Genomic DNA, 26,029 nt, shown 5'->3' on the forward strand with positions numbered 1-26,029 from the left:
CAGTGCTTATTCCCCACACGCTCTCCACCCAGGACACCCTGATTTGCTCCACATTCTCTACCCAGTCATCCTGGAGGAGCCGCTGGTGTAGTCGAAGGAGCCCATGTGGATTCAGAGCCCAGAGCTGCTCCTTTCCAGCGGTGGGCTCCTTTCTCCTGTGTATTGGCGGTCATCCAAGCACCTTCCTCAGAGGGTAGATGGGAGTGTAAAATGAGACAAGGCACACAGAGCACTGAGCACACAACCTGGCACAGGCAAGAGCTCAATAAACATTAACGGACACGGCTTGAAAAATATTATTCCGGACGCGCTTACCGTGTGTTTTACAACAGAGACACACTTGGCCTCCCATCCCCATTGCTTCCCAACTCTGGGACCCTAAGAAAGTTAACCTCCCTGAACCTCAGTTTCATCATCTGAAAAATGAGATATCCAGCCAGGTGCTGAAATAACGTTTACAAAGAAAGACACAGTATATATACCCTTGGCAGATAATTCTTTTGCCAGGGCAGCTTCAGCTGGGCTTTGGGTTTATCTGGTAATTATTCAGGTATCATTCATTGAGCTCCAACTTGGTTCCAGAGCCTCCCAGACTTTTTTTTTTTTTTTTTTCCTTCTGATTGTCAAAATAACTCTGCAGGGTATTCTTATTTTTATTCCCTTATTTATTCATTGGTGGTTAAGTGCGCAGGACCTGCTGGCCTGGGTTAAATTCCCAGCTCTGCGGCTTGGCTTTCCTGCTGTAGGGGCTTGAGCAACTGGCTCAACCTCTTCCTGCCTCCGTTTCCATCTAAAATGCTACAAAATAGTATCTTCTCAGGGGATTGCTTAGGAGAATTAAACTGAGTTCATTCTTGTAACTCTTAGGTCAGTGCCTGCCAAATAGTAATGCTCTATATCGAGAGCTCTTATTGTTATTGTTATTAATGAGGTGAAGTTACTTTCTAGATGATCAGTGAGTGAACCCAAACTTGAACCCAGACCTGTGTGCTCTAACACCCCTGTCCCTTCCACTCCACCAGCAGCCTTGCTCCCACATGGAAACCCTCTGTGTGTTTGGGGCCCTTCTAGGGTGCCCGGGACAGCCCCTCCCAGCTGCCTCTCATCCCTGGGGCACACCCCAGGCTTACCTCTGCAGATCTGCTCACTTCCCTCTCCTGCCTTCCCTACGAAGAGGCCACCACTGACCTTCCCCGCTTCTTCCCGGGCTTCCCTGGAGCAGCCCCAAGACCGGCCTGCCTCTTCCTTCCAGAATTTTCTTCCAGACCCTGAGGTTGCTCTTGCCCTTTGCATGAGAAGTTCTTAAGCAAAGAGACAAGATGCCGTTGATGTGCAAACATGCGACAGCCTTGTTCCTGGCATCGGCCTGCTCCTCCCCTATCTAAGCCCCCAGGGATCCCAGCCCCCTTGGCCTGGACTGTGGTCTTCAGGGCTGTTCTTCCTCAGCTGTGTGCCATCACAGCCCCTCTCGAGACCTTCGTTTCCTCTGCTGCACACGCCTGGTTGTGAAGGTGGAAGACATACCATGTTATGTACTTGTGCTCACTCCAAGGGCTGCCCTTCAAGACCCAGGCTACTTCCTGCTTCCTTTGGGGAGCCTCCTGGGAGCAGCCCGCCTGCAGGGCTCTCCTTTCTTTGAATCCTGTGGCCCGTTTCACGTAAGTTTCATTTTAAACAATGCCCTCATTGTTTTCATGCCTTCATATATGTTATCGTGCCTGAATGAATATGTTTGTGTGTATATTTCCAGCTGGGTGTAAGCTCATGAACAGTATTCAGTGCTGGGTGCCGAATAACTCTGTAAAAGATATTTGTTCATTAGCTTAGGCTCCTTCAAAAATTAATGTTTTTTCACCTTTTGTTGTTCAATATTGATGCCATCGAGCAGGCATAAACCAGGGTTCATGATTGAATCTTTTTGCACTGGTTTGCTTGTTCTCTAAGGAAAAGCAGCATTTCAACTATTTGGATAAATTTCTTTTTAAAAATTTTTTTTAAACTTCTGGGTTGTTTTTTCTTTTTTTGGATAAATTTCTGAAACGTATTTTAGCTTACTTTAAAAAACATCATTCTTTCCTCCATCCTATGGGAGCCTGGGATGTGGCCAGCACAAGCACTGTCCTAGGTACAAAAATAAATTATTATTCCTGAAGGTAACAGGACCCTTGGGTGTTCACTGTGGACCAAGTTCCGGGGTCTGGCTTCTACCAGTCCACAGAGAGACGTTTCTGGAGGCCCATGTCATCCCCTCCATCAGTGAGTTTCTTCTTCATGGACCTGTTCTGGCCCTATCAGTTCAAAGCCTTCCCAAGGAGGGTTCTCAGGGCCTGTTCTTTGGTAGTTTCTGGTTTGCTGTGGACTGTGTGGAGGGCATTGAGGTTCAGGAGTGAGGCTGTAACAGACCCTGGAATGCTTCGTGCCCCTGGAACTCTGTAGGAGTCTGGTGCTGGCTTTGTAAGTGTTGGGCTCAGGGACTGTGCCTCAGGAGGGAGGGAAAGGAAAACAAAGACAAAAAAAGAAACTCAAAAACCTTTCCCCAGGGACTTCCCTGGCGGTCCAGTGGTTAGGATTTTGCCTTCCAGTGCTGGGGGGTGGTGGTGAGGGTTCGATCCCTGGTCGGGCAGCTAAGATCCCCTATGCCTAGCGGCCAAAAAAAGCAAAAACACATAAAACAGAAGCAATACTGTAACAAATTCAATAAAGACTTTGAAATGGTCCACATCAAAAAAATCTTAAAAAAACAAAACAAAACTTTCCCCTTGGAGAGGAAGGGATACTCACAAGTCCTCTGTTTCATTCATTCAGCAGAGAGTAGAGGCATCAGCTAGGTCTGTGGTCTGCGGTAGGGAGACAGTGGTGATGTTGGCAGGCTGGCTCTGTTTGAGTGGGACCGACAGACAGACAGACAACATGTCAACAAATACAGTGATAGAAAGTGATGGCAGGGCCCACTCAGGCAGGGCTGCCTGGGAAGGCCTCTTAGAGATGGCCTTGCGGCTTAGAGCTGACAGACAGAAGGGATCAGCCGTGCAGACTGTGGACAGACATGTGGGTGGGGACAGGTAGCGGCATCCCGGACAGAAAGCACTGTGTGAGCCAAGGTTGTGAGGTGGGAATGAGGTTGTTGAGTTCTGAGAATTGAATAAGGCCGGAGAGGTAGGCAGGGGGCCGGGCCACAGCAAAAAGTTCGGATTTCCTCCTGGTTTGGGTGGCAAGGCTTTGAAGGGATTGAAGCAGGAGTGACAAGATTGGATTTATTTGGAGTTTTTAATGGGGTGGGGTGGGTGAGCAGGAAGGGAGGGGTAGAAGAACCAAGAAAGCCAACAGCTGGAGGAGTGAGGAAAGGGGGCTGCAAAGTGGGGAGGGGGAGAGGCGGGGAGGGGGTGGCTGAGAGCCAGAGGAAAGAGAGAGCAAGATGGCAGTGGTTCCCTTGGGGACCCTGATGAGAACAAATGGGGGTGATCTGGGGGCTTTGGGAAATCTAACTGGTGAAGGTCCAGGCTGTGGACTGTGAAAGCGCGAAGCTCAAGGATCAGTTTCCCCATCCATGTAAGACATGGGGAGCGAGCCAGAAGGGAAGGATCCTGGTTCATCCACTGGCACTTGACCCAAGTATGTTCTTTTTCCACCATGAAATCTGGCCACATGATCTCTACTGATCAGACTTGTTAAGGAGCTAAAAAGCGTATTTCTTGGAAGGCTTCACTCAGGAGAGAAAGTCGAGGGAAGCCAAGGAACCCGCACTTCGTGAGCCCCATTCCGTGCTGGGGGAGCCGGCTGCCTGGGGCCCACAGAGGTGAAGAGTCTGGCACACGAGCTGTCACAGCTGGGGACCCGGGTCTCCGTGGTCCTCAAACCCTTGCCCGCTCCCCTGACCTAGTTAATGCTCTGGGCCCCTCTGTGTTGGTGTCTGTGGAAAAGTAGCCGAAGTACGTGAGCGCCAAGCTGGCTGCTAAGTCAGCTGGCTGGGAGTGTTCCCGGCCCAGCCCCTGCTGTGATCTGGGGAGAGCGTGTGGTGATGGAGCCAGCAGGACGTCCCGAGTAACTGACGCCTATAGACAATCCACAAGGGTCGTTTCCACCCCCCGGGTGTCACCTCCTTCCCCCAGGACTTCTGAACAGAGCTCTCCAAGGCCTGTGGAATGCATGTGCCAGGGAAAATTTCGCTTCTGCATGATGATGATTATACTAATGAAAGTGACACAGGAGTAGGAGACAGAGACCTTCCTTGGCTCCCCAGGGGGTAATCCATTCCCCGGGGAAGGAGAACTGGCCATTTCCACACTCATCTCCAGTTACCAGCTGGGAATGACAGGGGAGAGCCATTGAGACAGTTCAGGAGGGGACCGAGCAGTGGGCCAGGGCTCCTGTGGCCCATGTCCAGTCCTGGCACAAACAGGGACCTGGGAGCCCTGTCGGTTTAGGAGAGTCTCTGAGTATTGGTTTGCTCGTTTGTAAAATGGGGGATTCCCAAGATCTTGATGACTAGTCACGATAGTAATGATACCACTGTTGTGATGGGTATTTGAGAATCAAATATGGTCAAGAATGCAAAGGCACTTTGAAGACCCGATCACAAATTTCTTTGTTGGGTCAAGCAAAACTTGGAACGTAGAGGACCTAGCTCTGAACCCTGCTGGGAATTCCCATGAACGATTTCTTTCTTCGTTTGCTCTTTTGTGAGTACATTTATTCATTCAATGAACATTCACTCGGTGTCTGCTCATATAAGATGCTTAGGTTACAGCGATGAATAAGATACTGCTCAAGTCCTTGTGAAACTCATGGAAGTGACAGACATATAAACAAATTTTAAAAGTATATATATTGTTTTTAAAAAAGGGGAAGGGAGGAAGGAATGTTCTGGGCAGAAGGGACAGTGAAGGCAAAGGTATGGAGCCTGTGAAATAGCCTGCGGTTTGCATTGGGTGATCTTGGTGTTGTGTCCTTACCAGGAGCTGTGCAGGAAGCTGCCGCCATTTTTCCTCAGCCAGAACATTCTCAGGGCAGAGAGAATGGGGTGAGAGTTGTTTTAACAGCTCCTGCTGCTGAGTATTCTAACCATGGTCTTATAACAGCTTGTGGTCTGATCTCTATCAACTTTCTATTTGACACCCAAAATATTTCAAGCTGCCCCTTACTTTTTACCCTCCACTAGCACTCCTCCAGCAAAACCTAATTTGGGGTGATTGGTAATTGTTTGGTTTTTTTCCTATGTTCTTCATACCCTGATGTCGGTAGGGAGATTATCTAGGACAGTAAGCCCCTTACATGCGAACGACTTCCATTCCAAGAGCGTGTTCATAAGTCCAGTTTATTGATTGATTGATTGATTGGCTGCGTTGGGTCTTTGTTGCTGCGCGCGGGCTTTCTCTAGTTGCAGCGAGCGGGGGCTACTCTTTGTTGCAGTGCGTGGGCTTCTCATTGCGGTGGCTTCTCTTGTTGCGGAGCACGGGCTCTAGGCACGTGGGCTCAGTAGTTGTGGCTCACGGGCTCTAGAGCTCAGGGCTCAGTAGTTGTGGCTCACAGGCTTAGTTGCTCCGCGGCACGTGGGATCTTCCCAGACCAGGGCTCGAACCCGTGTCCCCTGCATTGGCAGGCGGATTCTTAACCACTGCGCCACCAGGGAAGCCCCCGTAAGTCCAGTTTGTTCGTAAGTCCAACAAAGTTAGGCTAGGTACCCAACTAACACAATCGGCTATATAGTACTGTACTGTAATAGGCTTATAATACTTTTCACACAAATAATACATAAAAAACAAAAAAATAAAACATTTTTAATCTTACCATACCTTGAAAAGTACAGTACAACAGCTGGCATCCAGGGGCTGGCATCCAGTGAACAGGCAAGAAGAGTTACTGACGGGAGCAGGGAGAGGAGGTGGGGGATGGTAGAGCTGAAGGATCGTCAGCAACAGGAGATGGAGGGCAAGCTGCAGTTTCACGCATGCCTGATGTTGATGGCACAGGTTCTGGTTCCTGCCTGGATTCAGTTTTATCTATAAAGATACTGTACTCTCTACAGTATTGTACAGTAAAGTACACAAAAGCACAACCACTTGTAGAGGATGCACGCACGTGACAATGTACGCCAGACACGTGACCTAACTTACGTGATTGGACATGTGAACATACATTTGCATCTTTGAAAGTTCACAACTTGAAGGTTCGTATGTAGGGCACTTACTGTAATGATTTTCACATCTCCTCAGGGCCCATCACATCAATCTCTAGACAAACTCCCAAGCGTGTCTCTTCTGGGGTCTCAGACATTAGGGAGGAGACCCAGGAGGGCTGCCTCTGTTCCTCTCCTGGCAGCTGGACCAGGGCCATGCTGGGGTTCTCACTGGCCTCCACACTGCTTCGTGGCCCCAATTCTATGCAGGAATCATGTAACTGCTGTTTATGCTTGTTTTCTTTCAATATTTTAATGCTTTCCTAGACTCTGAATTTTTCTATAAGAGGAAAATTAAGATTCATTTTCGAATGACTTTTTTATGAAGGGGGGAGTAAGAGGTTGTGGATAGAAGGACTGAAAAATGTACTTGGTATTTTTAGGGGTTTTTGTCTTATTTCTGGTTATGAGAGCAGCAAAAACAAACGAACAAACAAACCTGAACCTCATCCCCAACAGTGAAACAGCAAACGCTGTCAACATTTTGACATTTTTCCTTACAGTCATTTTACTTGCAGGCAGGTAAGATTATGCTGCATGCACAGTTTTCTAACCTGCTTTTTCAATTTCTTTTCAATTCTGTAATATAAACATTCTCCCTTCTGTCATTCAGAATGCTTCCTGAGCATCCATTTCAAACAGTTGCATCAAATGATTATAACCATAATTTACCAACTATTCATTCCCTGCAGATACTGAGGCTGTACCCATTTTTTTCTTCCCATGGTAAATAATGTTGCCTTGAACCTCTTTGCGTACAAATCTTCCCACCCGCATAGGGTCAGAACAGCAGCAAGTCGCGGATGCATTTGTCTTCAAGGAAGTGGATTAAGTTCTTGAGGCCCCTTCTCTTATAGGAACCAGGTGCTTCTCTGACTGCTCCTGTCCTTTGTCAGCTGTGACTTCTGCTCCTGAGTTGGGCGCCGAGAGCGAACATCTCTTTCAGTTTGGCTAAAGCACACCTTCTTCTTCTCTTTATCTTCCCCAGCTCTCACAGCCTCACCCACAGCGTTCCTAATAAACATTCCTAATGTTCATCCCTAATATTTGTAGCCAGAGCAAAAATAGCCCCCTAATTTTCCCTTCTTAACAGACTTTATAGTTTAAAACCACAGGGGATAGTTTTCAATTCCACGGTATTTAAAAAATTACCTCTTCCGGCCTCCCAATTATGTAGACTCACCATCTCCGTTCACTTTCCGTGGAATAGTCAAGACCTGAATTCAAATCCTCAGTCTACCTCTTAATAGCCGAGCGACGTTGGTCAACTTAACATCTCTCTCTAAGGCCCCATTTACTCTTGGGTACCATGGGATCGTAATGGGAACCACCTAACTGGATTGCTATGAGAATTTAACGACAATTAGTTCACTTAAAGTGCTGTGTGTTAGTGTTGTTATTCGCTAAAGGGTTGTTTTTTGTGTGTGTGATACACGGGCCTCTCCCGCCGCGGAGCACAGGCTCCGGACGCACAGGCTCCGCCGCCATGGCCCACGGGCCCAGCTGCTCTGCGGCACGCGGGATCCTCCCGGACCGGGACACAAACCCATGTCCCCTGCATCGGCAGGCGGACTCCCAACCACTGTGCCACCAGGGAAGCCCTCGCTAAAGGTTTTAACTCTGGGTCAAAACAGGAGCATGCAAGTCACCTCCAAGATGCTAGATTGTCATGACAAAATGGTACCATGTAATGCCAGACCTGGAAGGATGGCGTTGAGATGGAGTCCATCCCCCTGGTTTCATTGATGGGGAAACTGAGGCCCACAGAGGGGAAGGGACTTGTCCAGGGTCACCTGGATGGGTATAAGATATGACATCACAATGCTGCTCCTATGATCAGGCAGCAGGAGGGGCTCATGGCTTCAGAGCACAGATAGAGCCCTTCCATCAAGCCTGGGGAGGGTGTGAGGGGGGGCTCATCCTTTATATCTAGGCTTTGGGTGGGCTCAGTGTGGGATTCAGCTAATTGTCCAGATCCCACCCATTGCCTGTTAAGCCCTCCAGATCAATCCCAGAGCATCTAGGAAGCTTGTGGAGTATTAGAAACACTATTTATATTCTCTCTTGCACTGCACAGGTGATTTCCTGTGACCCACCCCCCCATACCGTCAGCGCTTGTGTGACCACACACACCACACATACACACACGCATACCTCTTGGGCCCATTGGAAATTCATATATTCTCCCCTGGCACGGGAGCTGAAGGCGTCCGCCAACCTGTGGGTTTCTCTTCCATGTGGCTCACCATCTGGAGTAGCCACCTGGCCTCCTTGTGGAGTGTGTGTGTGTGTGTGTGTGTTTGTGTGTTTGCGCACACTCGCTCAGCACCCATGTCCCAGGGCCAGGGTATTGTGTCCCCTCTCTGTGCTTGAACGGCTGAATGCACAAGAGCAAGAGAACAGAGGCACAGAGGACAATGCCCAGAAGTCATCCTGGCAGCCTGAATGAATAATTCACATTGTATCTGCTGCTTTCCAGGGCTTCCCCAAATAGCTGTTTTAATTGCTTATTTGTTTCGCTGCTGACTTTAATTCAGCCGCCTTCGGCTCAGAACACTTTGGTGTTTAACATTGACTCGCAGGTAGGTCTTCCCTTTGGGGAACGATGGTCTGTTTTCTTCTTTAAAAAGAAATAATGGGAGGGAAAATAAACCCTTAAAGTTGTACTTTTCAGAGGTAAAAACCATTTTTTTTTCACCTGTGCAGAGCTCCTTTGTAATCAGTCACTGTAGGCCTCTGTGGTCTTGGAGAATAAAGAAATAGCGGTCACATGGACAGGCAAGGCGAGCTTCTGGGCTAGATCAGTCGGCCCACCGTGATGCAATCGGCAAACACTTGGGCATCTACAGATTTTGAGATTCTCAGACATGGCCAGGCCGTGCTTCCTTGTGCTTTCCTACACATGCCAGCCAGAGCATCTAGGAAAGGTTATTAGGAGGGCCCTACGTGCCTGGGCAGGCAACCTGGGGGCTGCCCTGCCTATGTAGCCCGTAGAATAGTAGGGGGTCCAGTGCCGTGTCCCCCCTGGAGCTCTGGCAGGATGCCTGTAGTGTGAAGTGCCGTGGCTCAGCTTTGAAAGGGCTTCTGCTGGTGGTCCTGGTGGAATGACCTGGAGAAGGGGGCTGGTTGGAAGCCAGGCATTTGGAGCCCCTTATATATAAATATAAGGGCAGCCAGAGGTAGCAGGATGTAGAGTGTGGAGGGCCTGGGCGGATAGAAGCCGTGTGGGTTACAGCATGAGGTGACAGGTGTGAATCTGAAGACACAAAGGGCACCCAGGACACCCTTGGTGGTTGCGGAGATGGGGCCAGTGGGCTTTGTGCTCTAGTCCCACACCTGCAGAACAGGGGCACCTGTAGAGCCAGTAGGCCAGGGTGCCATCAATTACCGCCCCCCCTCACCCCCCACCCCCCAGCTCTGCTTGGCCTTCTGTCTGCAAATGGATGCAGAGGGTAGAGGGTTGGTTTAATGTGGGAGGACGGAAAGTGATGCTCACTGAGGATCTACTAAGTGCAGAGGAGCAGAGGGGTTGAGAAGCTGCGTTCCGGAATCAGGTCCATGTGCTACTGTGTGCTCACTGGCTGTGTAACCTCAGGCAAGACATTGTGTGGGACAGGTACTCAGCAAACACTCTAGGAAAGGGCTGATACAGATGCTTGCAAGACTGTGCTCAGAGGGAGGCTGGGGGGCTGTGACCAGGCCCTGGGATGGGATGAGAGGCAGAAAGCTTTGATAAAGAAGGAGAAGGCGGGGGGATTTCTCAAACACAAGGTTCGATACCGCTTTTAAAGTTCCTGCAGTTATTAAACAGGGGATGTTATACACCAGTCGTCCTAAGTATGGTGCTGGGACCATACATAGCAGCATTGGCATCACCTGGGAGTTTGTGGGAAATGTAAATTCTCAGTGCAGCCCAGAATCAGAAACTCTGGGAGTGGGTCACAGCTCTCTGTGAGTTACCAAGCCCTCCAGGGGATTCTGATGCAGCTTAGGGCCGAGGACCACTGCTGTATACAATAAGGGGAAGTCAGAAGGGGTGTTCAGAGAACGAGTGCATATGGGCCAGGGAGACTAGGGAGTGTTAGGAAACCTGAGTGCCAGGAGGATCCATTCCTCTGTGGCTGTGTGACCTTGGACAATTCGTTAGGACACAGTCTTAGAAACTCAGTACTGAAAAGTCCTTTAGCGATCGCTGTGTCATCTTCTTATGGTGGGAACGGGGAAACAGTGGTCCAGGGTGAGGAAGGGACTCGGCTATAGTTACTCAGTGGCAGAGCTGAAAATTGAAGCCAGTTGGATTTGCCTCCTGACAAACTGAGTGTCCCAGGATGTATCCGCTTGCCTCTCTATGTCTCAGTTTCCACATCCGTAAAATGGAACTAATAGTAGTACTTAGATTATTTTAAATAAGTTAATATCATATAGTATTGAATATGGGGTTTTCCTTTATTTTTTCCTTACAACTGTATTGAGGAATTACTGAAGCACACTAACTTGTATGTATTTAAAGAGTGCAATTTGATGCATTTTGACATACACGTAGACATCTATGAACCTATCTTCATAATCAATATAACAAACATTCCCATCACCCCCGAAACTTTCTTTGTGCCGTTTTATATCCCCCTCTCCCTCTGTTCATCCCCAGGCAACTACTGATCTGCTTTCTGTCCTTAAGGTTGGTTTGTTTTTTCTAGAATTTTACATACATGGAATCATACAGTACAGTCTCTTTCTTCCCTGGTTTCTTTTACCCAGTATGTTTCTGAGATTCATCTGTATTGTTGTGTGTGTTAATAGTTTGTTCCTTTTTATTACTGAGTAGTATTCCAGTGTGTGGATGTACATTTGTCTATCCATTCCCCATTGATGGACATTTGGATTGTTTCTAGCTTAAGGTTAGTACAAATCAACATAACATTAATTTTAAGAAGCATCATTATTTTATGTGCCACTAAGAAAGGAAAAGTGCTACTAATTAAATCATGACCCAATGTTTTTAAATTAACTAGAATGTTTATTTCATACTTATCAAAATAAATCTTTCAAACCTAGGGGTTTTTTTGTTACTCATATATCGCTTTTTTACATACAAAAAAAAAAAAAAGGAATACCTAAACAAAAATAAGCTCCAGTGTTCCTAATACATCTTCTCATTCCGAATCCAATTCTTTGGAGTCAATTTTTAGCTCAGAATTACTGATGTCTGTGCTTTTAATATCGTCGTCCTTGGTGCCTTCAAGAGTGTTGGTGATGCAGCCTTGTTATAGGGCCCACGGAGAAGCTCAAAGGCTCTGGTGCTGGGCTCTGCAGCCAGTGTGGCAATTATGCAGTGGTAGCCTCCCTTGCACTCCTGCTTTGGGAATGTTGCTAAACGTGTCTGTTCATTGCCTTCTCCACCCTTCCCCACAATCATTTGGTTCCTAGGGGTTAAAAGTGCTCCACTATTGTCTCTGAGATTTTATCCCAAGCCCATGACACCTTTGATGTCTGTGCGCACACGGGCGGTGACAGCTCCATCAGGACCGCAGCCTGGCTGACAGTATCGTAAGATGTCAGCAGTGCTAACACACATCCCAATCTCGGAGATGCTAAAATGTATTTTAAAATGTGCAGCTCAGAATCGTTGAAACAGAGTCTGTGTACTTTGTAAATACTCAATGAAATTCAGCTCTTATTATTATTATTGCATTCCTGTGAAGCATCAATTTCCTGTTGGTGAAATGAGGGTGGCTGTATCTGCCTCGCAGAAATGTTGTGAAGGTAAAGGACATGATTTATTTCACATAGAGCATATGGTCCAGTGCCTAGTACTATACTGACCTTCAGCAAAAGATGTATTGTTTCATTGCAGCCTCACAATGCCCTTGATTCTGGGGACCGGCAAGATAGAAGACTTGTGAATGCTGAAGCTGCAAAGGGAGCCATAGAAATGTTACATCTCAGCTCCCTCATTTTACAGATGGGAAGCCCAGAGAGGGTGGATGCCTTGCCCAAGGGCCTGGTTCATCTGGTGGCAACATCAGGATTCAAACCCAGATCTCGTCACTCCCCTTCCAATGCTCTCCCTAAACCGTGTTGTCATGGAAGGAGCCACAATTCAGGATCCCAGAGAAGCCTTCATGGCCAGTTCCATTTCCAGAAGGATCAGCTCCTCAGGCTGCGTGGCTAGGTGAGGGTCAGAGCTCAAGGAACAGGAATGGCCAGATTCCAGGGAAGGGTAGCTTTGGCCTCTGTCCATCAAGCTGGAAGCTCCTGGACAGCCCAGCGCCTGGGAGGACCCCTTGGAAACCCAGCTCTTGGGACTGGAAAGGAGCAAAGCTGGGGGTTGAGTGCCCTCAGGGTCATAAATACGAAAAGGAGGAGCTCTGCATGTCTTCCCAGCGCCACATGCCAAGGGCTCTATTGAGCTGTTCCCCTGTACTAATTCGTTCAATGCTACCAGAGCCCTGTGAGGCAGGCTTTCTTGACTGCTTTATACCTATGGGGAAACTGAGGCTTAGATCTGGGGAAGGAATGGCTCAGATTACACAGTTAAGAAAGATGGAACTGGGAGTCCCATTTGGTTCTGTTGGCCCTTTGGGAATTCCCTTTGGGAATGAGAATGGAGCTGGGTGGAGGGCCAACATGTATACCCAGTGCTCTGTTCTGCTGTGGTACTGGGCTTTAAGAGAATTACCCTCCAACAAGGGAACAAGCAAAACGAAGGGCCCATCTCCCAACCTTGTCTATCCATGAATGGGAACTTCATAGTTTCATATGGGTTCTGGCCCAGTGATAATTCTCCTTCCAGTATAACAGGGTTAGTTAGCCCAGGACAGTACTATCAATAACTATTTCTTGAAGGCTGTTCAGATGATTGCTGTATCTCAGATGGAGCTGAACTTAGCACCAGGGCTGACTTGATCTCTTGGTGTCATGAGTGTGATGCAGGTCTGGGGTTGGTCCCCAGGTTTTAGTCTCAGCCTTGCCACTGGGACCTTGGGTGGCTCTGGGCAAGTCTTTCTCTCTGTGCTTCAGTTTTCTCACCAATAAAACGAGTTGATTTGTCAGATCCCAGATATCACACTCAGTTTTAACATTCCTTAATACCCCTGCATCAGGTGCCTCATTTGGACAGCAATGAAAATAATAATGAGTTGCTCACATTTATTGAGCACGCACTATATACCAAAGTGATATTTCATCCATTATCTCATCTAATCCTCAAAGAACACTGTAAGGTGGGTTTGAACGGTACTTACCTGAAAGCGTTGTTATGAGGTCCAAGTGAGTTAACATATGTAAAGTGCCTGGAACAGTTCCTGGCACAGAATCCACGCTCAATCAATGTATTATTATTTCTCCTGTTCTGCAAGTGTGAAAACTGAGCCTAATAGAGTTTAAGTATCTTGCCCAAGGTCACAGAGCTAGAAACTGGCAGAGCTGAGATTTAAGCCCAAGGAGTCTGGCTCCAAAGCCCTGTGCTCCTAATTTCTACTCTGTGCTGCCTCTTGATAAGACAAGATGCAGGAGAAAGATGTTAGAGAGCAGTGGCGACTATGTGCAGCTAGAGAGTGCCTGCCTTCAAAAGGCACGCTAGCTCCATTCTTAACATACAGCACTGTGGTAGACAGACAAACATATCTATAAGCTGAATTTGGCCACCCAGTAGTCAGTTGGCCATGCCTAGGCTAATCCATGATCTGGTTCTCAGAATCTTAATCTTAAATCCCAGCCAGTAAGATGCAGAGGAATAGAAGAATCACCACTGTGTCAGTGAGCTGGAGGGTATCCAGGGATGAGTAGGCATAAAGACATGGGGATGGAGGCGAAGGAAGGGAACAGGCCCAAGGCTTGGGTGTGTGATCCCAAGAACTCAGTTCGGGGGGGGCCAGAGTGAAGGCAAGATTTAGCAGGAGGAGGTAAGCCACTGGTTTGTGGAAGCCTGAGTTAAAGACTAGAAGGGGGTAAGGGAAACAGTCTGGAACTTTCCCTCCCCATAGGAGAATGCCAGGAATGGGAGGGAGTGACTAGGCCAAGAAAGCTTCTGGATAAACCAGTCCTGCCAAAGTAGGGAAGCAAGGAAGTCTGGGGGTCGAATAACCAGAATGTCGAGACAGGTGTTTTGAGAGTAGAGGGAAGGAAGTGTCAGAGGGAAAGAGAACTTGGAAATTCCTGGTGTAAATGCCTCCTTCAGAGAACATATTTTGAGAGCCAAAGCCGATCCAGCTGCCATCTCTTAACTTTCTCTGGTTTAATTTCCCCCCCAAAACAGAGAGCTTAAGCAGTCCCAAGTCCTCCAGGAAAGGGGGCGGTGGAATACAGTGCAAGGCTTATTGGCTGTTAGCATGAACAACTATTTTGCCTCATCATGGAAAGGGATATAAAACCCAATTGATAAGAACAGGTAATGTTGGTTGAGCCCTGTGTGCCGTGGGCTCAAGCACAGCTCATTTTAGCCAGTCACTCTGAGCACCCCCACTTTACAGATGGAGAAGCAGGTTCCGGCAAGTTAGGGTTCACGCCCAAGTGGACAGAGTGAGTAAGTGATGGCGCCTGCATTGCAACCCCTCTAGAGCTTATGATTTTTTTTTTTTACCACCACTCGTGTCTCTCGAGTTGAAAAATGGGGACAGTGATGATGATGATGATATGATAATAGCTAACATATCCGACCAACTTGAGATGAGAGATGACACAATTCTCACGGTGCGCAGAGCACAGAAGTCTCTCAGCTGTTAACAGCCCACATTTACTGAGGGCTTATTACACGGCAGGCCCTGGGCTAAGCACTTTACATGGGTTATCTCCTTTAATCCCTGCAACACCCTATGAGATTGGAATTTCTAAGTTTCACAGAGAAGGAAACTCCTAACAAGGTTAAGTAACACACCTGTGGTCGTAGACAAGCAGAGAGTGGGTTTCAGCCCAGCATCAATTCCGCAGCCTTTGTGGGTAGCAACTACCCTGCCTCCCCATTAACTGTGAAGCCTACCACCGTCTTCCCTGGACTACTTCCTTCTCCAGCCTCCCCCGCCTACACCCCATCGTCTCAGTCTCTCCCTTCTCCCACCCCCTTGGTCTTTCACATCTGTACAGCTGACCTAGCCTCTTATTAACTATCCCTGCATCCTCTCATTGCCCGGGGTTCACAGTCTAAGGTAGCAGAACCGCCATACATACTGTCACAGGGATGGGCCACTCCCTTCTGTCAGTGTAAGCCTTGGCTGCCTGGCCAGACCCTCTCTTCTCGAAGGCAGAAACAAGGCTTATTCAAGTGTCTTAGCCCTCATGGTGTCTGGCGTGGGACCAGGCTGTTGTGTCCATGCACAACTGATTGAGTTTATTTTTTAATTTTTATTTATAAATTTATTTATTTATTTTTGGCCACGTTGGGTCTTCATTGCGGTGCGCGGGCTTCTCATTGTCGTGGCTTCTCTTGTTACACAGAGCACGGGCTCTAGGCACGCGGGCTTCAGTAGTTGTGACGCACGCGCTTAGTTGCTCCGCGGCATGGGGGATCTTCCCAGACCAGGGCTCGAACCCGTGTCCCCTGCATTGGCAGGCGGATTCTTAACCACTGTGCCACCAGGGAAGCCCACGCAATAAATTCTTGTTGCTTGGAGAACTGATTGAAAGGAGGGAGAAAGGAGTTGAGGAGAGGGTGAGTCAGAGAGCCTCTCTGGGTCACCTTCTGCAGCTCGGCACTAGGGTGGTGCTCAAAGTCTTAACGGGGACCCCAGAGCCCCAGAAGCCCAGCCTCTGCCCAGTCTACCTCCAGTCCATCCCTCATAACTTGAAGATATGCGGCTTTCTTTTCTGTTCCTCACACCATCATCCCTCCGCAAAGCCTTTGTACTGGCTGTTCCTGTTGCTTCCACCATCTGGTCTCTTCTCCAGGATCACCTCCTCCGAGAAGCTTCCCTTGCTTCCCTTGACCGCCCTGCCTCTCCCAACCCTTACACATAATCCCACTACCTTGTTGTACTTCTCTGAATAGCATGAGTCTCTGAAATGATCCTGTGGATTCATTTTCCGGTTGGGGTGTCTCCCCGAGGGGAGTGTAAGGCCAAGGTCCTGTCTGTCTCGTCCACTTCTGTAGCTGGGTGTTTGCTCCGATTCAGCTGCGGTTCATGTGCTCAGCCGTCCTCACCAACTATGAGATGGTGATTTTTTTTCTCATCCTCAGATTTGTTTAAGGAATGCATGAAGGTGTTCGCACCAAACCGAATTAAAGGGAGGAAGGAGAATTGCAAAGATTGCACTTTCTTCCGGCCACCCCAGCCTTGCAGGTGTGGGCTGCTTAGCCCTGGGGCTCTGCCGAGGTCCGGTGGTGGCGTGTCCTCAGGAGTTGTGTAATCCTGAGCTATGGAAACTATGCGTGTGAAACACCCCTGGGCGGGAAGAACCGGGCCATTGTTCCTGGGCTGGGAGGAGAGGTTCGGCTGAAAGTTTGGACAGTTCTTGGCATGCAGTCTGCAGGGCCCCTTAGAAAGCGATCCCGCCCAGTTGGCCCTCGGAGAGAGCACGGTCTGGGGGGGCCAGCATCCCGCTGGACGGCGATAAAGAGGTTACTGTGGGAAGCGTTCAGATTGCTGGGGAAGCACCAGGAACATGAAAGATATGTTATGCGTTCTTCAGTCCCAAGAGAATCACCACCCAGTGTTAGACTTGGCAAAAGGTTTTCTGCTTCTTCCCTGAGCTGCCTCCTTAGAAAAGACACGCTGTCTGAATACTGAATGCCAGCCGTGGCGATGTGGAGCTGGAAAGAGGACTGAGGGGGCCTGCGTTCCTGGACAGGTGATCCCACAGAACCCTACCTGTCTCCAAGGCAACACATCCGGGCCCCTTTTTTTTTTCCAAGAGAGCCTGTTGTGAAACATTCAGGAATGTTTGTGTTCCTTCAGAGATTTGTAATTAAGAAGAGGCAGAACTAGTTCTCTTTTGGCGCTCTTCCCTCCTTCCCTCTCACCCCTCCGGCATTTGGGTCATTTGATTTCACGATCTGGGTTTTCAGCAGCCCAGGACTTGGAGGCTGGAGGAAGGGACTGTACCGGGCTGGATTGGGGCGAATCGCTTCAACAGGGGCTGGGGGCTGGGAGTTGCAGGCAGGTCCCCAAGTCCTGGCCGCATCTGAAAGCAGACATCTCTTCCCAGCTCACATTCTTGGCACTTGCCCAAGGGGAAGCACTGCAGGCCAGAGAAGCACCCACAGTTTCCCAGGGGAGACTGGTTTAAACGGACAGTTCCTCTCTCTGGGAAGAGGAGTGTGTGCCCGTGTGTGTGTGTGTGTGTGTGTGTGTGTGTGTGTGTGTGTGTGTGTGTGTGTGTGTTTAAATCCTTGTGCAGCTAAAAACGCTTCTCTTCATCCTGATTCTCTGAATGACACGTCTCTGCACACTGAATAATTCATCTCCCTCTTGGCATTTGTTCCAGAGAGAATCTCGCTGTCCAGATTTCTTGTAAGTTGCATAGTCTTCCAATAGAAGCTTTTCTCTTTCCCATGGAAGAGCTCTGGGAGTCTGGATATCAGCCCTCTGGTTTTTTTTTCCATGATCGCTTTGAAGGGAAGCCTGAATATCAAACCCAAAGCCTTCCTTTCTCCTCTTGCCCCCTCCGTCTAACATTGGGTCCTCTGGATTCCCTCTTCTTTATCCCTGTCGGGCGTGATGTCTGTGTTCACTGCAGGCAGGAATCAGCATCTCAGCCCTGGTAGGATATCCAATGTCGGGTACATTACTGATACTTGTATCTAACATTTACTTCAGGTCTGACTTCTTGATGTCCAAGGCTGGAACAGTCAGTGGAGTTAATGGTTTTCTGGAAAAGTGATGCTTTTTGGGTGTTTTAGACCTGCCGCTCCTCCCTCAGTCCCCATCCTCACACACAGAGCTCAGTGAATCCCTTGTCATGGTAACTGTGAAACAGTTGTCTTTTCGTGAAGCAGTCGTGCATTATCCAAGTGTATTGAGTAGCTTTGCACCAAGATATAGACTACTGAAGCTGCAAATAGGACGCAGCTTGGGTGCCTTCTGCCTGCTTCAGATTTCCCCCCCACCCAGCTTCATCATCTGTATCTCGGGCATAGCTTCCTTTGTGCTCCAGATTGTTCTCAGGCTCCCTTGATCTTGTCAGTTTTTATTAGCAAAGCTCAGGTTCTGTAGTCAGGCAATGGGGCTTCAGCTTATACCTCTGGTGTTTGCCAGCTCCGTGACGTTGGGTGTGTTTTCTCACCGGTAAAATAGAGGAAGAGTGCCTGTGGCCCAGAGAAGGAACATGATATGGACGTAACTTGTTTTCTAGGCCTAGATTTAGCCATTATTAAATATTTTAATTCCAACAGATATAGGAATATTACAGAGAAACTAGTTTAAAAAATGATTAGAAAGGAAAAAGTTAAATTATGTTAAAATCCCTATACCAAGATAGCATTTTAATGTATATCTTTCCAGCTCCTCTCCTACAAACATATACGCATTTTAGGCAAAATGTCATGTACTGTAACAGTATCCTGTAGCTTTTTTTCTTAATAGATCTTTATTGGAGTGTAATTGCTTCACAGTACCGTGTTAGTTTCTGTTACACAACAAAGCGAATCAGCCATATGCATACACATGTCCCCATATCCCCTCCCTCTTGCATCTCCCTCCCACCTCCCTATCCCACCCCTCTAGGTGGTCGAAAAGCACCAAGCCGATCTCCCTGTGCTATGCGGCTGCTTCCCACCAGCCAAGTATTTTACATTCGGTAGTGTATGTATGTCGATGTTACTCTCACTTAGCCCTGGCTTCGCCCTCCCACCCCATGTCCTCAAGTCCATTCTCTATGTCTATCTCTTTATTCCTGCCCTGCAACTAGGTTCATCAGTACCTTTTTTTTTTTTTTTTTTATATTCCATATATATGTGTTAGCATATGGTATTTGTTTTTCTTTTTCTGACTTCACTCTGTATGACAGACTCTAGGTCCATCCACCTCATTACAAATAACTCAATTTCGTTTCTTTTTACGGCTGAGTAATATTGCATTGTATATGTCTTGTTCAGCGATGTTGCTTTTCCTCATAGTATGTTGAACATCCTTCCATGTTGGCAAAATATAGAACACACCATTATTTTTTGTTCTTAGGTATTCATTATTGTATTCACCCATTCCACAGATATTTATTGAGCACCCGTCGTGGGGATTCTGTTGCTTAGATGCACCATTGATGAAATCATTTAATTCATCCCCAGGGAAGAATTTTGAAAGGTGATGATCCACACAGGGATTCAGGGAGCTGTGGAGAGGGGATGTATCTTTGTCTTCTTGATTTTTCTAGGTTGCAAAGTGTAACTAACAAGACTCCCATCTCCCCAGCCAGGCTGGCAGGCGGGGCTTCTCAGGGCTGAGCCCAGGGAGAGGAATGAGTCAGAAACAAAGGTCTGACTGTGGTTGGCTCAGGCATTGCTGTTCCCTCCCAGATTTATCTGTCCCCAGTAACAGAGTCACCTGCCGTGGAGGAGTAGGCCCCTGTATGGAATTTTCCTTCAGAGGCCTTTTCAAAGCTGTTTTAGATGAAATGATGTTGGATGAGATTTGGCTATTGGTCACTGGTCTTCATTCTCCATAAGGAAGTAGGAACAAATCATTTACAGTAGTTTGAGGAGGAGGAGGAGGAGGAGGTACTGAGGGACATGGTCTTCTGTTTCTGAAGTCTGGGCAGGGCTTGGGGTGGAGTGGTGGTGGAGTGGACTGAAGACAGCTTTGCAGAAACTTTATCCAGGTTGGCAGAGGTGCCTCCTGAATGAAGTGTCTTCTGACCCGAGGAAGTCACCTGTGTCGTCCCCGCCTCTTCCTTCTTTTACTCCAAGACGGTGGCTTGTAATTTTGTGAGGGGCTCAGGAGATGCACTGAAGATGTCAACTTTCAAGAGAACCTTTTGGCTCACAGCAGGGGCTCTGAAGACAGAGTGCCTTGCTTGAAATCCAGGCTTTGTCATTGTTATGGACACCGAGAATGTTATTTAATCTTTCTTAGTCTCAGTGTCCCCTTCTGGGAAGCAGAGAAGAATGTTCTTTGAGCGTTCATTTGCACCAGCCTCTGCACTGAATGTTTTTACAAACATGACTTTATTTAACTTGACAGCCTGGACAGTTATTATTATCCCCACATTTCAGATAAAAATACTGAGGCTCAGAGAGCGACAGTAAGTTGCCATACTCACACAGCTGGTAAGTAACGCTTATTGAATCCTTACTGGATAGGGCTTAGTCTGTTGCATATCATATACACCTCTGCCTCATCCTTTGTCTCCCACAATACAGCAGTAAATTACTGACTAACAGAAGCTTTGGGGCTCTCCATTCCTTCAGTCAATAGATACTCTTCTTAGCCTACCAGACCCTGGATATATAGTGGTACACGAACACACTAGGTCTATCCACCAGGGGCTCTTTCAGTGTTTCTTTTTCCCCCCACATATTTTGCTTTAAGCTTGATTTGGAGTGGGTTTAAGAGGGAAGGAGATTGCACAAGATGGGAGAGTCATTTTCTACGGCTTGGAGGGAAGTTCTTGATCGGGAATCCTAGACCCCGTCCCACTCATCTTTCCTCCTGTCCCACGGTACGTCAGTTTGCCAATCTGTCTAAAGAGTGTTGCAGCAGAGCCTTCCGGGCTTCCAGAATTGGGAGGGGATTGGGAGCAGACAGGAGAGGGAGAGTATTAGAATATGTATTTTAGGCAGATACAGCTATGGGGAAAAACCAAAGGGGCTGTCTGGGGGTGCCACTCAGGTTGACTTTTGTGTACCTAGATTCCCAGCTCCCTGCACGCTGGCTAAAGTGCTTGACCAAGGGTTTATGGTGTTTTCCAGCCTTGAAAAACCTTTGTTTGTTTAGTTGGGTGATTTGTCTGTCTGTCCATCTGACTTAGCCACCAAGACTGGGTGATTACCACCACCTCACTCCCTACAATGTGGTGACTTAGAGGGTGGTTATTGCTAAAAGATCAGTTTGGCCTGGATTTTGCAGGGAAGGACAGTAGTGGGTTCAGGCATTTGGGAATCGGCCCAGGAAGCAAAGAAATATGGCCAAACTCACAAGGAGGGAACATCTGCTATTCTAGATGCTGCAGTAAGCTAGCTTTCCAGAGAGGAAGTAGGTAGGACAGACATGGGCTAGAGCCAGCGGGATGTCTGGGGCTGTGGTGGACAAGTGAGCTGCAGGTGGAACAGCCAGAGAGGGCTGGAGTTCGAGTCTGGAAGTAAGACTTGACCCTCGAGCCCTTTCCTGTGACCCCCTCACTTAAAGAGATGCAGGAACAGAGGCCCAGAGAAGGCAGGTGACTTGCTCAAATCACTCCCCAGTTTGCGGCAAAGCTGGGAGCTGAGCAGATTCCCCGCCTCCCTCCCAGGTGCTCTAATCCTACTGTTCCAGTTATGCATTCATTCATCTTCCCGGGGACAGCAGAGCTGGTGTCACAGTGCAAGGCTTGTGGATCTGGTGGGCCAGCGCAGAGGAGCAGGGAGGTTGAGAGCACCTACGTGTTGCGGGGTCTTGGGGACCGTAGGCTGATGGAATCTGTTTCTCCTCTCCCTTGCCAGGTACACCAAACCGCTCACCTTTGCTGACTGCATTAGTGATGAGTTGCCGCTGGGATGGGAAGAGGCGTACGACCCACAGGTTGGAGATTACTTCATAGACCACAATACCAGTAAGTTCCTGGCTGTCCTCCCTTCCCATCCCCTCTGCCTCCTGCCCAGCCCCCAAGTCTGGAAAAGCTACCAGCAGGGACTCATGAAGCCAGATTGTGTTTTGTTTCATGTAGAGTTAGACAGAGATGTCAATGTAGATATAGATAGATAATGTATGCTCATATATAAATAACAGTTCAGAAGGATTTTAAATAGAATCTAAAACTCCACCTCTCACAACCCATCTCCCCGATTTTACAGGGGTAACCACTGCTATCAATTTCTTGTGTATCACTCCAGAAATTTCCCAGTCATATGTGTTTATGTGTATAGGTACATATATTCTTTTTTTTTTTTTTTTTTTTTTTTACATATATTGATTTCCATGCATACAGATATTTTTCACATAAGGTAGATGTGTCCTTGTCATTGCCAGACCATTTTGGAGCAGTCACTGCCCTCAAAGCAGGTCCCCAGCAGCCAGCATGCACACGTATGTGTCTATCATGGAGTGGTCTGAGTGTATGTGCCTCTAGCCAATCATACCGTTCAGCCCACCCTCACATCGTATCTGTGCTCCAGGTACCCTGACCCAGAGTGAAGATTCTTAGTGTCTTTGTCTCTGTGACTATGATGGAGGCATAGGTTGATACAGGAAGAAGCATGTTGTCTGACAGGTGGAAGAACCCAGGTCGAGGTACCCCAGCTGGGGACAGTTGATGTGTATTTGGGCCTCATCCATCACGCACCTTCTCGGCCGAGACTCTTCCTGTCCTCGGAAATTCGCTGCCCCATTTGTTCATGTGTACACAAGAAAGAGGATGTTTCTGTCTCGTTCTCCACCTTCTGAACTGTGCGATTCCTTTTTGTCCTTTCGGGCAAGAGGAGAGCGGGATGCAAAGGCATGTTTCTGAAGGTTGAGATTAGGGCACCAAATCCCAGTGGCCCCTGTTTCCTGAGTGTGCACTCTGTGCTGTGTGCTGGGAGAGGAACTGGAGAGACATCACTCATTCAATCATCCCAGCTTCCCTGTGGCATGCTAGGGTGATTATCCCCACCGTATAAATGGGACTCAGAGGTAGAAATCGACTGCTCAACACTCAAGAGTCAAAACATGGCAGAGCTGGGATTTGAACTGGTGCTGGGAGTGGAGTTGGGCTTCTCCATCCACTTCCTCCTCTGGCTTTCAGTAGCACCTGGTCATACTTCTGCTGTGCCCCTCATCGCTCTGTAGTATAACCATTTACCTACTGAGACTAGCTCTTCTAGAGCAGGACAATGTCTAATTCATCTGTCTAGTCCCAGGCCTTTGCCTGGTAAGGCACATAGTAGGTGTGCACTTGACCTTTGCTGCATAGAAAAGGGCATACGTGCGTGAATGCACGACCAAGTGGGTGAATGAGCAGACTGTTGTTGGCACTAAAGCATAGGAGAGTTTCTGAGAGACAGCTAATGCCATTAATTGCATTGTTGGTGGTAGCCGAGGTTTTTATTAGCACTCATGATTGCATACGGGATAATGAGAAGTAAATATGCCTAATTGACTATGTATGGGGAATGAGGTTAATGCTTGGAGGGCTGCACGGTATGCTGGGTTAAACACTGATGTACAGGACCCCTAATCAGTCCTTTCCTGTTTGTAATTGCTGAGTGCATCCCCCTCGTTAAAATCTGACGGTGGGAGTGAGATTTTCAGGTGCTTCTGGGAGTTGTTGGAGAGATAGAAGGACGGAGTATCATGCAGTGGCAGAGTTTATTCTGGAGGGGATGATGGCAGAAATGGGGCTATGTGTTGGGAGGTGAGTAAATGAGAAACACGTAGGAAGAATTCTCTCTGGTAGTTTTACCAGCTTATCGGGCTACTGGCTTCCTTTTGGCTGGAAGGTGCTCTCATTGGACGGAGGGTACCACCTCCACAGACGGAGCCAGTGATACAGATGCGGTATGTGTGTGACCATCGAGGCCCAAGCACTCAGAGCCGTGGGCTCAGACCAATCCTCTGTGTGTCCACTGATTGAAATTACTCTCTTAAGAGTTCTAGACACAATGGAATTGAGCAACAAATTAAATCCACCATCCAGCGTTCGTTCATTCAGCGCATATTTATTGACCTCCTACAGTGTTCTAGGCACTGTTCTGGGAGCGTGGGGTACGTGAGAGTTCAAAATGGCAATGATCCTTGTCCTTACAGAGCCTTCATTTGGGCAGAAGAAACAGAAAATAAACAGAATAAGTAAGCAGATTATGTAGTATGTTAGAAAATTATCAGTGTTATGGGAAAAGGGGAAGCAGAGCATGGGGCTGAGGTGTGCTGGGGTGCCTTTGTGGGTGGCAGGCAGGGATAGTGGTAAAGGTCTTCAGGAAGAAGACCTTGTCGAGAAAATGAGATTTGAGCTAAGACTTGAAGGAGGTGGGGAGAGCGTTTCAAGTAGAGAGAACTGATCGAACAAAAACTCCACTGCATGATCACATTTAGCTCGCTTGAGGGATGGCAAGGACGCAGGTGTGCATATAGCGGAATTTGTGAGGAAGCGGGGAGAAGGGCATCAGGCCAGCAGGGTGTGGGCAGTGGTCCACCTGAAGCGTTCAGGCTTTTATTCAACACGGTGGGAGCCACTGGAAAATTTTAAGCAGATGAGTGGCGTGACCTGTTTTATGTCTTCAAAGGGTCACTCTGCTTTGCTGAGAATAGACCTTAGTGGAACAGGGGCAGAAGCAAGGAGACTTGAAATAGATGATTGCAATAGTCCAGGTGACAAAGGACAGTGCCCCAGACCAAGGCCGTAGTGGTAGAGGTGGTGAAAAGTGGCCTGAAGCTGGAGGTATTTTCAAGATAGAGCCAACAAGCCTTCCTGATAGATTGCACGTAGGGTGTGAAAGAACGGGATAAATGAACCTCTCTGGGCCCGAGCAGCTGGCAGAATGGAGTTGCCATTTATTGGATGGAGAAAACTGCAGGAGGAGTGGGTTTAGGAAGGAGGAACAAGGGTTCATTGGGATGTGTCGTATCTTCCATGCCTGTTACACACTTGAGAGAAGATGTCGCTGGTTAGTTTGATGTAGGAATCTGGTGTTTGGAAAAGAGTTCTGGGCTGAAGATGTGTATTTGGGAATTGTTGGCATATAGAGAGTATTTAAAGACATGAAGCTGGATGAGATCACCAAAGGAATAAGTCAAGACAGAGAGAAGACAATCGAAGAATGAGCCATGGGGTCCTCAGACAGGAGGAGGGTACAGAGAAGAGGAAAATCAGTCATGATTCTGGGGAGTGATCGGAAAGGTGGGAGGAAAGCGAGAGCGTCTTGGCAGCCATGTGAAGGAGCCATACCGAGGAGAGAGGTGTCAACCCCGTCAATGCTTCTGACAGATCAAGTGCGAAGAGGACTGAGAATTGATGGATGGATTTAGCAACCCCCTGTGACGCTGGTGACCCTGACTTGGAGGGCAGCTTTGGACAAGGACTGGGGCCAAAAGCCTGACTAGAGTGAGTCTAAAAACAAACAGAGGGGAGGCATTGGAAACAGCAAATATGGACAACTCTTTCCAAAATATCACCCGCTTTAATTATTTCATTTATCCGTATTCAGTTTTCCCACTGCCGTGTACATCCAGCATGATTAGATGGTTTTAATCAGTGATCAAATTGTGTGTTCATACTATGTCATGAATATTTGAGAGATGCTACCTAGTGTTCATATTTGTCATTTTTAATGTATTAAATAGATGTATTGATACATTTTAACACATAAAATGAGTGTACCGTAATAACCCCCTATTGCTGACCTTTTGGGTTCTTTCCATTTGTTTGTTATAAATAAATAACACTAGGGGAAGAATCTTTATGCATATTGCTTTTTTCCTCTATGATACTTTCCTGGAGTTGTATTTCCAAATGTAGGATCGCTAAGTGAAAGATTATGAACATTTGTGAGACTTCTGGTACCTCTTCCTCGTTTGATAAATATTTCTAAAAGATCGTGTCAATCTGTATTGCCACAGCAATAAGGGTACTATTTTTCTCATACCTTCATCAGTCAGTATGGGGCTAGTTACTTTTCGATAAATTCATCACAGGTTTAAACTGTTACTTCATTGTTTTTTCATTTGCATTCATTTCCATACTAACAAGGATGGACGTTCTCCAGATGTTCAGCTGTTTTTAAGACAATTGTTGTTCAAGCTGTTAGAGAATTCAATA

The 26,029-nt window shown here is 47.7% G+C and overlaps 1 protein-coding gene across 2 annotated transcripts in view; it reads left to right on the forward strand.

Moving 5' to 3' along the window:
- WWC1 (WW and C2 domain containing 1) overlaps positions 1-26,029 on the forward strand; it is a 149,628-nt gene that overhangs the window by 51,882 nt on the left and 71,717 nt on the right. The window contains exon 2 of one of the 2 annotated variants that reach the window (XM_059063072.2): positions 21,741-21,850. In XM_059063072.2, the coding sequence (XP_058919055.1) occupies positions 21,741-21,850 (110 nt within the window). Of the gene's footprint in view, positions 1-21,740; positions 21,851-26,029 lie in introns of those variants that run through there. The other variant, XM_067032290.1, reaches the window with a different exon arrangement.

Source organism: Kogia breviceps, chromosome 4 (assembly GCF_026419965.1).
Source record: "Kogia breviceps isolate mKogBre1 chromosome 4, mKogBre1 haplotype 1, whole genome shotgun sequence".
NCBI lineage: Eukaryota > Metazoa > Chordata > Mammalia > Artiodactyla > Physeteridae > Kogia > Kogia breviceps.